This window comes from Berghia stephanieae, chromosome 1 (assembly GCF_034508935.2).
Source record: "Berghia stephanieae isolate SIO BIC M18660-M18661 chromosome 1, UCSD_Bste_1.3, whole genome shotgun sequence".
In the NCBI taxonomy this organism is placed as follows: domain Eukaryota; kingdom Metazoa; phylum Mollusca; class Gastropoda; order Nudibranchia; family Aeolidiidae; genus Berghia; species Berghia stephanieae.
The window spans coordinates 54,049,772-54,060,553 of record NC_088360.1 but is presented as its reverse complement, the minus strand read 5'-3'; the positions used below and the strand labels follow the sequence as shown (position 1 = coordinate 54,060,553).

Sequence of the window (10,782 nt, the reverse complement as noted above, 5' to 3'; positions counted from 1 at the left end):
ATATTGGAAGTTACGACTACCGGCTAAAAATAAAAACAAGTGATTTGTCAACGAACAGCGGAGTTCATTAGACTTCGGATTCTTACTCATATAACCACTTTTAGCATAAACAAACCCTCGAAAATATTTGAATCAAAATAATTTATTTCATAACACATATTATAGGTATCATTTATTTATATTTGGATACAATACTATGCAAAAATGAAACAATAATTCACTTAGAGGTCATGAACCACTAAATATTGGAAAATAACAATGATGATGATGATGACGATGATTATTATTATTATTATTATTATTATTATTATTATTATTATTATTATTATTATTATTATTTATGGTGATAATGATCATTATGATAATATCAATAACAATGATAATAATAGCAATAATAATAATAATAATAATAATAAAATAATAATAATAATAATAATAATAATAATAATAATAATAATAATAATGATAATAATAACAACAACAAAAACAACAACAACAAAATAACAATAATAATAATAATAATAAAAATAATAATGATAATGATAATAAAATAATAATTAATAATAATAATAATAATAATAATAATAATAATAATAATAATATAATAATAATAATAATAATAATAATAATAATAATAATAATAATAAGAATAATAATAATAATGGTGTGATGATGAGCTGATGATGATGATGATGATGATGATGATGATGATGATGATGAGATGATGATGATGGATGATAACGATAATAATAATGATAATATAATATAATAATAATAATAATAATAATAATAATAATAATAATAATAATAATAATAATAATAATAATAATAATAATATTAATAACAAATAATAATAATAATAATAATAATAATAATAATAATAATAATATTAATAACAATAATAATAATAATAATAATAATAATAATAATAATAATAATAATGATAACGATAGATAATAAAGGTAAAATATTCATCGCCACCAATAGAATAAGACCAACAAGAACAACACAAGCAACAACAATGTTACAATTTTTTGCACGATTACAAAAATGATAATCTTAGGTTTAGACCGGTCAGGGTACTTTTGATCTTTTGTAAATGTAAAGCGATAGTAGTAAAGTTTAATAATATTATATTATAGTACTTATGATATAAAAATATAAATTATAGTAATCAAACAGTCAGAACTATTATTTTCAATATCAACAATTTTATCACAGTAAGTTAGGCATGAAATCAGTAGGACATAGCTTTATTTATCTGTAGTTATAACATTGCCAATTAGAAAACTGGGGTTTTCATTATTACTATGACTGATCCAATGATAAAAGTTCATATCAAGGATCTGGTTTCTTTGATTTGGTTTTTTAAGGGGATCCGCGGGTCCTATGCTGCTCAAATTTTGAGATTCAGAAGGAAAAATACGGAAATGGTTTTTTTTTTGGTGATTCTAGTGTAAAAATAGATATCTGTAGAATCCATTTTTTATGTTTCAAAACCCAAAATGGTGTCCAAAACTCCTAAAATTACCCTTGATTAAGGTAAGGGTAGGTAAAATATGAATACAATGTTTAAAATGCTCCAACTTTACCCCTTAGCAACCATAGTTTTATCGTAACAAAACAAAGCTTTGTATCATTGGAAACGTCTTAATCGAAAGTAAACGTTATTTTCATTTCTATCCATCACTGTTTTAAAATTTCATACAAGTCTAGATTCATGCATAAAATGTGTCTAGCTGGTCTTTTTTATTTTATGCAAATGTCATTTTTGACTAACTTTTCTCACTATTTTAAGTAGATCTCAAAAGTTAATCGCCAGAATTGGCTGCAATTTTGCTACAATGTTTAATTGATGTCTATTTATCACCTTACAAATATATTTTAAATTTAGCTGTTTGAGTTTTTGAATTAGGACATTTTTCCTTAATTATCCTCTAAATTCAGAGACCTCGACATAGCCTAATAAAGGGACACTTTGGGGCTGAATATGTAAAAGTATGATAAAGAAACTCAAAATAAGGTGTAAGCGGATGTCATTAGGAGTTATCAAGCCAAATATCAGGCCTCAAACTAGCCTATGTTTTGAGATCCACTTAAAATAAAGTAATGAGTAAAATCACTATCACATTTACATAATTTGCTTCATAATCAATGATTCAGCTGCACGTTCCAATTGTGAACATTCACTCATTTCTAAATTACTGGTTTGTGAAGTTTGAACAACTTTGTCATTTGTATTATTTTTATCCACTAATTACTTTTCATCGATGTTCTCTTCGGTGAAAGCATGGTTTTTGTGTTGATTAGGCTATTCTATATTTTCACTCCCTGAAATGGGAGGGACATTGTCATCTGTTGAAAGATTTGAAGCGCCGATTTGGGTATTTGAAGTTCTCTTGTCTGATTGACAAATCGTATGTTTTGAATCATTAATTGACGTGCCATTACCATAGTCTTGTCCAATGTTTTGTTGTGCATCATCTGCCTTTCCAGTCAAATCAACCTTGCGCTGAGGGTTACTTGTGCTTTCATTCTCATGTTGGTTATTAGAAACATAAATAACAGTTATAAATTTGTCTTTACAAGTATCATCTTCTGAGTTGGATGCGTCATTTACAAATGCAGTATTCACATATTGAGCTTCTTTGCGACTGTTTTCAAGATTATTAAGTTCTATTTCAGTTCTTTGTAAAACCGGAATATCTAAATTGCTGACATTTTCATTTATGCTTCCATAGTTATCTTTCATTTCTTCTTTAGCTGATGATTCTGCGTCCGAGTTGACTTTAGGGCACCCATTGGAGGTGGCGTGATCCTCATCACCGTCTACGGACTGCACACAGTTTCCAGGTCCCATAAAAGACAGTAACACAGGGACAAAGAAAACAGCATGGGCTGCACCAAAACCAATTACAAGAAACATGACTTTGAAGAACGACTGGAAGATGAACGACTCCGAGAATAATAGTCCCAGAATTCCTACCAACGAAGACGTGCCCCCGTTCAGGATGGGTCCCGATGCGTGCACAATGGCATCTCGGGCTCGTCCCTCTCTTGATTCCTTTTCTGAAACCATGTATGCCGTGCAGACGTGGGCGCTAAAAGAAAATACAAAAATAAAGAAAGCGATAATGATATGATAATTAATACAATATAGATGAATAGAAGCATTGACTTTGTGCGGCTATGTGGTCTTGTGGTATGACACTCTCTTCCGGATCGGAAGGTCCTGGGCTCGAGCCTCGCTCGGAGTATAGTTGAGTCCTTGGAAAAGGCTCTTTACTAACATTCTCTCACCGTACTCAGGTGTAAAATGAGTACCTGGCCGTCAACAGCGTTGTCTCTGTCCTAAAAAAATTATAATATCGCCTAACAGGCGTCATGTACCGTCCTTCATGTTAAGAGTTGATGTTGGCCAGGGATCTATTGTAAAGTGCATTGGGCACGTTTAGTGGATATTGCACTTGATAAAAGCTCATTAAAAAACAAACATTATAAATGGTCAAAAAGCGTTGTGCATATATTTGTATGTCTGATATCCAGACATAATCATGGGCTTGTTTTAACATTGTTGTAGTAGATAATATTTTGCGTTCGTTTGAGAGTATTTCCATAACAATAATGAGTCCATAACGATAGGATTATCAGACCTGCAAACATAAACACGTCGGCAAGAGCCAAGTAACTCCCGAAAAATGTAGCTGTAATTCCACTAGATTCTCTCCAGCCTCACACCTTTCATAATGGTAGTTATTTATACATATCTCCTGCGAATTAATAGTTTTTGAAATGGTGCTTTCCGATGCATAAAGGTAGTAAGCAGCAACAAACGCAAGAAAACGTCTCAAATTCACATCCAATCCATTAATGGAATCGTAATGTACTAAAATGTAGATAAAGCAAATTGCCAAGGACATAATATATTGTTTTTACAATTTGGCCAGAAACAGTCGATTAAATTTACAATCTGTTTGGGGTTCCGATAGCTCAGCTGGTAGACACGCTTCCCAATTAAGGAACCGAGATCGATCCCGGATGAAGTCGATAGTATTTTGTTCTGAACCGCTGTGACCACCCCGCTGTGATAGAGGAGATGGATTTGTTATCGTAGAGTAGTAGTAATAGTAGCAGTAGTAGTAGTAGTAGTAGTAGTAGTAGTAGTAGTAGCAGTTGTTGTTGTTGTTGTTGTGGTAGTAGTGGTTGGAGTAGTAATGGTGGTGGTAGTTATAGTATTAGTACTATCTTCTCTTTTCTTTTTCTTTTTTCTTATTATTATTATTGTTATTATTTATTATTATTATTATTTATTATATTATTATTATTATTATTATTATTATTATATATATATATATTATTATTATTATTATCATTTATTACTAGTAGTAGTAGTAGTAGTAGTTAGTAGTAGTAGTAGTAGTAGTAGTAGTAGTAGTATAGTAGTAGAGTAGTAGTAGTTGTAGTAGTAGTAGTAGTAGTAGTAGTAGTAGTAGTAGTAGTAGTAGTAGTAGTAGTAGTAGTAGTAGGTGTAGTAAGTAGTAAGGTTGTAGTAGTAGTAGTAGTAGTAGTAGTAGTAGTAGTAGTAGTAGTAGTAGTGGTTGTAGTAGTAGTAGTAGTAGTAGTAGTAGTAGTAGTAGTAGTAGTAGTTGTGGTGTTAGTTATAGTATTAGTAATGGTAGTAGCAGTAGTAGTAGTAGTAATGGTAGTGTTGGTACTGTAGTAGTAAAAGTAGTAGTAGTGGTGGTGGTGGTAGAGGTAGTAGTAGTAGTAGTAGTAGTAGTATTAGTAGTAGTAGTAGTAGTGGTAGTAATAGTAGTAGTAGTAGTAGTAGTAGTAGTGTATAGTAGTAGTAGTAGTAGTATAGTAGTAGTAGTAGTATAGTATAGTAGTATATATAATGGTAGTGTTTAAATGTATAAGTTGGTATAATAATTAATAATAATAATAAATAATAATATACTTTATTCATCGAAAAGGAAATTTTTGTACATACGTATAAAATGCCGACAATTATACATACATAAACATAATATACGTAAATAATATAATGTGGTTAAGTAAAATTTGGTTATAGAGGTATATATAGTATAATAATATTGTAGGCTGTAAGAATAATTACATAGTGCAAATTAAGGGACATACAGATTATAAAAGTGTAAAGATATAAATATCTAGAAAAAGGTATATTGATGTCAACATATAAGAAAAAAAAAGATCAGTAAAAAGCTAAGAATTAGTTACAGTATAATACTATTGTAAATTGACTGAGAAAAATTACATAGTATAAATTACACGGCACGTAATGTAGAATAAAAAGGTCAATAGAAAAGTTGTAGTAAGCGATTTTATAAATTGATGTTTTAAAAAAAATTGTGGGTATGGAATGATTTTAAAGAAAAGGTTTCAAAGTTAAAACAGACGTAGACCAAAATTTATTAATTATTTTCCTTATTAAAAATTCTGCAACTGTGAGGTAAAAAGGATCGGAGGTGTCTTTCACTTTTTGTTCGTATAGACAACAATCGGTCACTTCTGTTCGACTTAGTGATCTGAAGATTTAAAGGGTGAGTTGGATTATCTAAAATATTTATTCTTAAGCAGTATTCTGAATAAAAATCCTTAAAAGACATGGATCCTGTAGTAAATATATTAGGTCTTTTAATAATCCTGTCAAAGTTAGCTTTTGCTGAGCTAAGACAATCCCCCCCCCCCCCCAGGCAGTAATACAAAAAGCCAAAACACTTTCTATTACAGATCTATAAAATAGCTTATAAAGTGTTTTGTCGATGTTAAGTTGGGACAATTTCCGTAAAAAGTACATTCTTTGATTAATTTTACTATTGATATAACTGGAATGTAAGTCCCACCGTAATTTGTTGTACATGGTGACTCCGAGGTATTTGTATTCTACTACCTGTTCTACTTTAGTAGTAGTAGTAGTAATAGTAGTGGTCGTAGTAGTAGTAGTAGTAGTGGTAGGAGTAGTAGTAGTAGTAGTAGTAGTAGTAGTAGTAGTAGTAGTAATAGTAGTAGTAGTAGTAGTAAAAGTAGTAGTATAGTAGTAGTATAGTAGTAGTAGTAGTAGTAGTAGTATTAGTATTAGTAGTAGTATAGTAGTAGAGTAGTAGATAGTAGTAGTAGTAGTAGTAGTAGGAGAGAGAGGAGAGAGAAAGAAGAGAGAAGAAGAAGAAGAAGAAGAGAAGAAGAAGAAGAAGAAGAAGAAGAAGAAGAAGAAGAAAGAAGAAGAAAGAAGAAGAAGAAGAAGAAGAGAAAGAAGAAGAAGAAGAAGAAGAAGAAGAAGAAGAAGAAGAAGAAGAAGAAGAAGAAGAAGAAGAAGAAGAAGAAGAAGAAGAAGAAGAAGAAGAGGATTCACTCACCAAAAGTCAACCGAGAGTCCCGCACTCATTATTAAATGTACCATGGTAATTGACGACAGAGTAAGGTCCCAAAAGGCCATATATCCGAATATACACGTCACGATCATAAGTACTTGCATCATCACAATGGCCACAATCAGTGGATGGGGTAAGAACACAGCAGTGACAACACACATCACTGGGACGAGACAAATTTATGATAAATTATAATAATGATAAATTTCTATTTATTACTTGTTGAAACTGAAGGGTAAACAAAAGAACAATAAAATACCGATTGTATTATTTATGTAATTGACTTTAGATAAAAAAAATTCGGTTTATCTTAACAAAGAAAAAGAGGAAGATGGAAGAAGAGGATGAGGAAGAAAAGGGCATATGATGATGATGATGATGATGATGATGATGATGATGATGATGATGATGATGATGATGATGATGAAAGAGAAGAAGATGAGAAAGAGGACGGGAAGGATAAGGGGGAATTAGTAGGAGGAAGAGAAGGGAGAAAGTGGCTGAAATAGTGGTAAATTTGGCATGATAAGGGAAGGATGAGGAGGAGAAGAGGATAAAAGTATTAGAAGAAATATTAGATAAAGATAGATAAAGGAGATGAAAAATAATAAAGAGGAGTGGGAGGAGAAGGAAGAAAAAGAAGATAAAGACGAACGAAGAAAAGAAGAAGAGAAAAAGAAGAAATAAAAGAAGAAGAAGAAGAAGAAAAAGAAGAAGAAGAAGAAGAAGAAGAAGAAGAAGAAGAAGAAGAAGAAGAAGAGAAGAAGAGAAGAAGAAGAAGAAGAAGAAGAAGAAGAAAGAAGAAGAAGAAGAAGAAGAATGATGATGAGAAGAAGAAGAAGAAGAAGAAGAAGAAGAAGAAGAAGAAGAAGAAGAAGAAGAAGAAGAAGAAGAAGAAGAAGAAGAAGAAAGAAGAAAGAAGGAACAACACTGACAACACCAAAGCAAAATAATGAATCAAAAGGCTATTGAATAAAATTACCAGCTATAGTAATTCCAACTGTCTGGAGCGTTGTAGGAAGAATCATAATAAATTGTTCGAAGAATATATACATAGAATTGAATGAATAATCGGCTACAGGTGACTCTTCTGCCAAATCCCTCATGCGCACCATCAGATTAGATTGATCACTTGAATCAGTGAGCTGTTGAATTAAATAGAAGAAAGGTATTGGGAACAGGTATTAACAAAAATTATGGTTAACCTTATAGCGCGGCATGGTACAATATATTGTCGTCTTGCTGTAAGGATTTGAATAAAAAATTAAATCAGGATTCTATGTCAACGAGAACAACCGAGTTTGTCATGATAAGCAAACAAGACATAAGAATTGAGTCCAATAATTTAAACCAAATAAAAAAGAAACAAAAGTAAAAAAAAAAGCAAATACAAAATAACAAAACCATAAAAAAAAACCAAAACAAAATTCAAGAACTAATAAATAGGCCCGAATATATTTACAGCGTAGAGGATTGTCGACTGTCGACTAGCAAATCTCCCCCTTTCGGAATCCAAATAAGAAGATTGTGCCACGGTATCTTAATGGTGCCATGCAAAAACACGCATGGGGAACTAGATGAACGTGAATCCGATGTCAACAGAAATCACTCACTATTGTCAAGTTACCAAATACCGTATTAATGATAGTAACCAAGAAAAAGGATGTCTTGTAATGGGATACAAATTCAAGATTCCAAGACTGCAATGTCACACCCATTTTGGGCATATTGCTTTTGCAAGAGAAGTCTCCCCATATATTTGTGGAGTTTTATTTCAAAATGCTACCTGCAGATTTTGTCGAAAATAAGGAATCGATACTGCCATATATGTTAAAATGCGGTGCATCTTAGAATCCAGTCCCGATGTCGATGTCATGATCAACAGTGAAGTTGAAAGCTGTCTTGAGCAAGAGACACCAAATGAAGCGAACGCAATCACGCCCCTGGACAGCCTGATTGTAAACAATGGAAGTTGGTGCTAAAATAAAGTCACAAGACAGGTGTTTCCATCAATGGTATGTATTTAAATAAAATAATCGTGAGTTCTGCACGCCGTATAAATCGTACTGTCAGAGATACTTTGTCTAACCTTTTAACATTAAAGTCTTATTTAGGGAGTTTAGTCAGAACTAATCACCCAACTTGGGGTCGAAAAACAAAAACAAAGTGCAGAGTGAAGTCAACTTCCTATATTCTAATTGTTGTAAACAACCAGCTAACTTTATCCTAGAGGGCTTGAGAGTGCGTCATAAATACCGCTTTTGATTGGTCAACAAATTTACTGCTTGATAAAAGAGTAGGATAAAAAAAAAGTATAACAAAATTCAGCTTTACAACATATTTGGAATCTTACCTGGAGTGAGTCAAATGTCTGTGCCAAGAATAGAAGAAATAGTGGTGTTGAGGCCCTATATGCTTCGCCAGGAACCAAGAGGTACTCGTACAAGTCAAGTCTATTAAGTCACCATTTGTGGCGATTAAAACAATTTTAACCCGTTTTTAATAGATACAATATTTATGTGAATTATAAAGATTCCTCGCAAAGATAAATTAATTTTGGTTCCTGTGTCGATGTTTCCTTATGTTTATCGTGTCCATAATAACGTCATAAAACCAAATTATTGAAGAAACTGTTACTTAATTTTGGAACCTAGTGTATACAAGAAGCTTCGTAACTGTAATGCGATTACTCACTTTGATGGAATAAACATAGCAACGAGAGGCTATGATCTTTTTATTCTGTATCACCACGTCGTTATTAAATCTCGGTGCGGTTGCCAAGAACTGCTCTAAGCCACCAATAAAGGCTGCGTCACTTGTAGTGTTGTAGAAGGGAGTTTTAGAGAGGGTTTTTAACCAACATACATCTATATTATGTTTCGAGATAAAAGAGTCGTTCTTTGCTTTCTGGATAAGATTATTCATCTCCTGAAAGATAAAGAGTTTTTAGGTCCAAGAAACATCGAATGGACATTTTTTATGATCGTATCAAAATCATGATAATGATGATGATGATGATGATGATGATGATGATAATGATGTTGATGATAATTATATTAATGACCATCATATTATGATGATGATGTTGTTGTTGCTAATAATGATGATGTTGATGATGATGATGATGACGACGATGATGATGGTGATGGTGGTGGTGATTATGTTGATGGTTGTCACCAGTAAAAAATTGTCGCCTATGTGGGCAAGTCTTAATTCTAAAAATATTTCTGTTAAGCTTTACTGATTGTGGGTTTGCAATGATCTAGAATCTCCCCCCCCCCCCATCCACTGTTATAGGTTACATTTTGTGTCTGCTACAGAGCACAATAACATTCATGATTATTGTATTCTTTCACTGCAATGGAATTGTTCGTCGACATTTTTTTTACCCAAAGGGCAATCTGTCAACCAACCACTTTTGCATTATTATTGCATTACGATGCTTTGCTGAGTTTCAGATAAGCTGTTAGAAGAGAGCAAAGCAACCACAGCTTTGAGTATCGGAAATATGGTTTATGAACTAGGACAAAGCATCTGAACATCCAGCAATGTCAGAAATTTCTGGCCTTAAAGGACATGAAGATCATTATCCATAATGACTTAGCTCCGTGTGGATTTTTTTTCTATTTCCCAAATTTAACCAGTTAACTGCCGTCCTGTGGACCAACTCGTCTATAAAAAGTTGGCTAGAAAACTCCTCCTTCAAATATCGATCGATTTAAATGACCCTCATCTTCGCAATACCTCTCAAACCTGGGACTTTGCGAGTAGCTTGTTAACATAGCACTGGAGGGACGTCGTTTTGAAACAATTGTAGACCTCCAGAGAGAATCGTAGAGTGTGCTTGCCATGGTGGTGATTGAAAAGATTTAGGGGGAGTTCGGTTCTCCTCGGGTTTGTTGCAATTCGTGTACAATCTCACAAAAGGCTATTTTGAAGGCCCCGATATATATTACTAAAGAAACAGATCGACGACTTTAATATTTCGCACGTCCTCTCTGAAGAAGAAAAATAAATCTTGGAATGTAAACACAAATTTATACGCGTAACTCTCCCTCCTGTTTCTCTCTCTCTCTCTCTCTCTCTCTCTCTCTCTCTCTCTCTCTCTCTCTCTCTTCTTATATCTGACATGCCGCTAAACAGTTACGCGTATAAATTTAAATTCCAATATTTTTCTTCAACAGAGAACACCTACGAAATATTAAGTTGTCGATCTGTTTCTTAAGTAATGTGTTTATGTTTTTAATGTATTTTTTTTAGTTGTTGGCTGAGGAAGGGTTTGGAGCCCAAACGTTCCGTGTTTGGTATTTTGCTTTTTTTTGTTTTGAAGCTGTTATATTCATTTTTGCTTATTACTTTTTACACTCCACATCTTCTAGCAGTTTAGTAT

At 32.6% G+C, this 10,782-nt stretch overlaps 1 protein-coding gene across 5 annotated transcripts in view; it reads right to left on the bottom strand.

Annotated features, from left to right (window-relative positions):
- Positions 1–952: 952 nt before the first annotated feature.
- Positions 953–10,782, bottom strand: part of LOC144977644 (patched domain-containing protein 3-like) — a 58,009-nt gene continuing 48,179 nt past the window's right edge. For all 5 annotated transcript variants that reach the window (XM_078923064.1, XM_078923081.1, XM_078923073.1 and 2 more), the window contains 4 exons: positions 9,087–9,320; positions 7,375–7,537; positions 6,378–6,555; positions 953–3,101 (listed from right to left, as the gene is read on the bottom strand). In XM_078923064.1, coding sequence (XP_078779190.1) covers positions 2,312–3,101; positions 6,378–6,555; positions 7,375–7,537; positions 9,087–9,320 — 1,365 coding nt within the window. In that variant the 3' untranslated portion in view covers positions 953–2,311. The remainder of the gene's footprint in view (positions 3,102–6,377; positions 6,556–7,374; positions 7,538–9,086; positions 9,321–10,782) is intronic.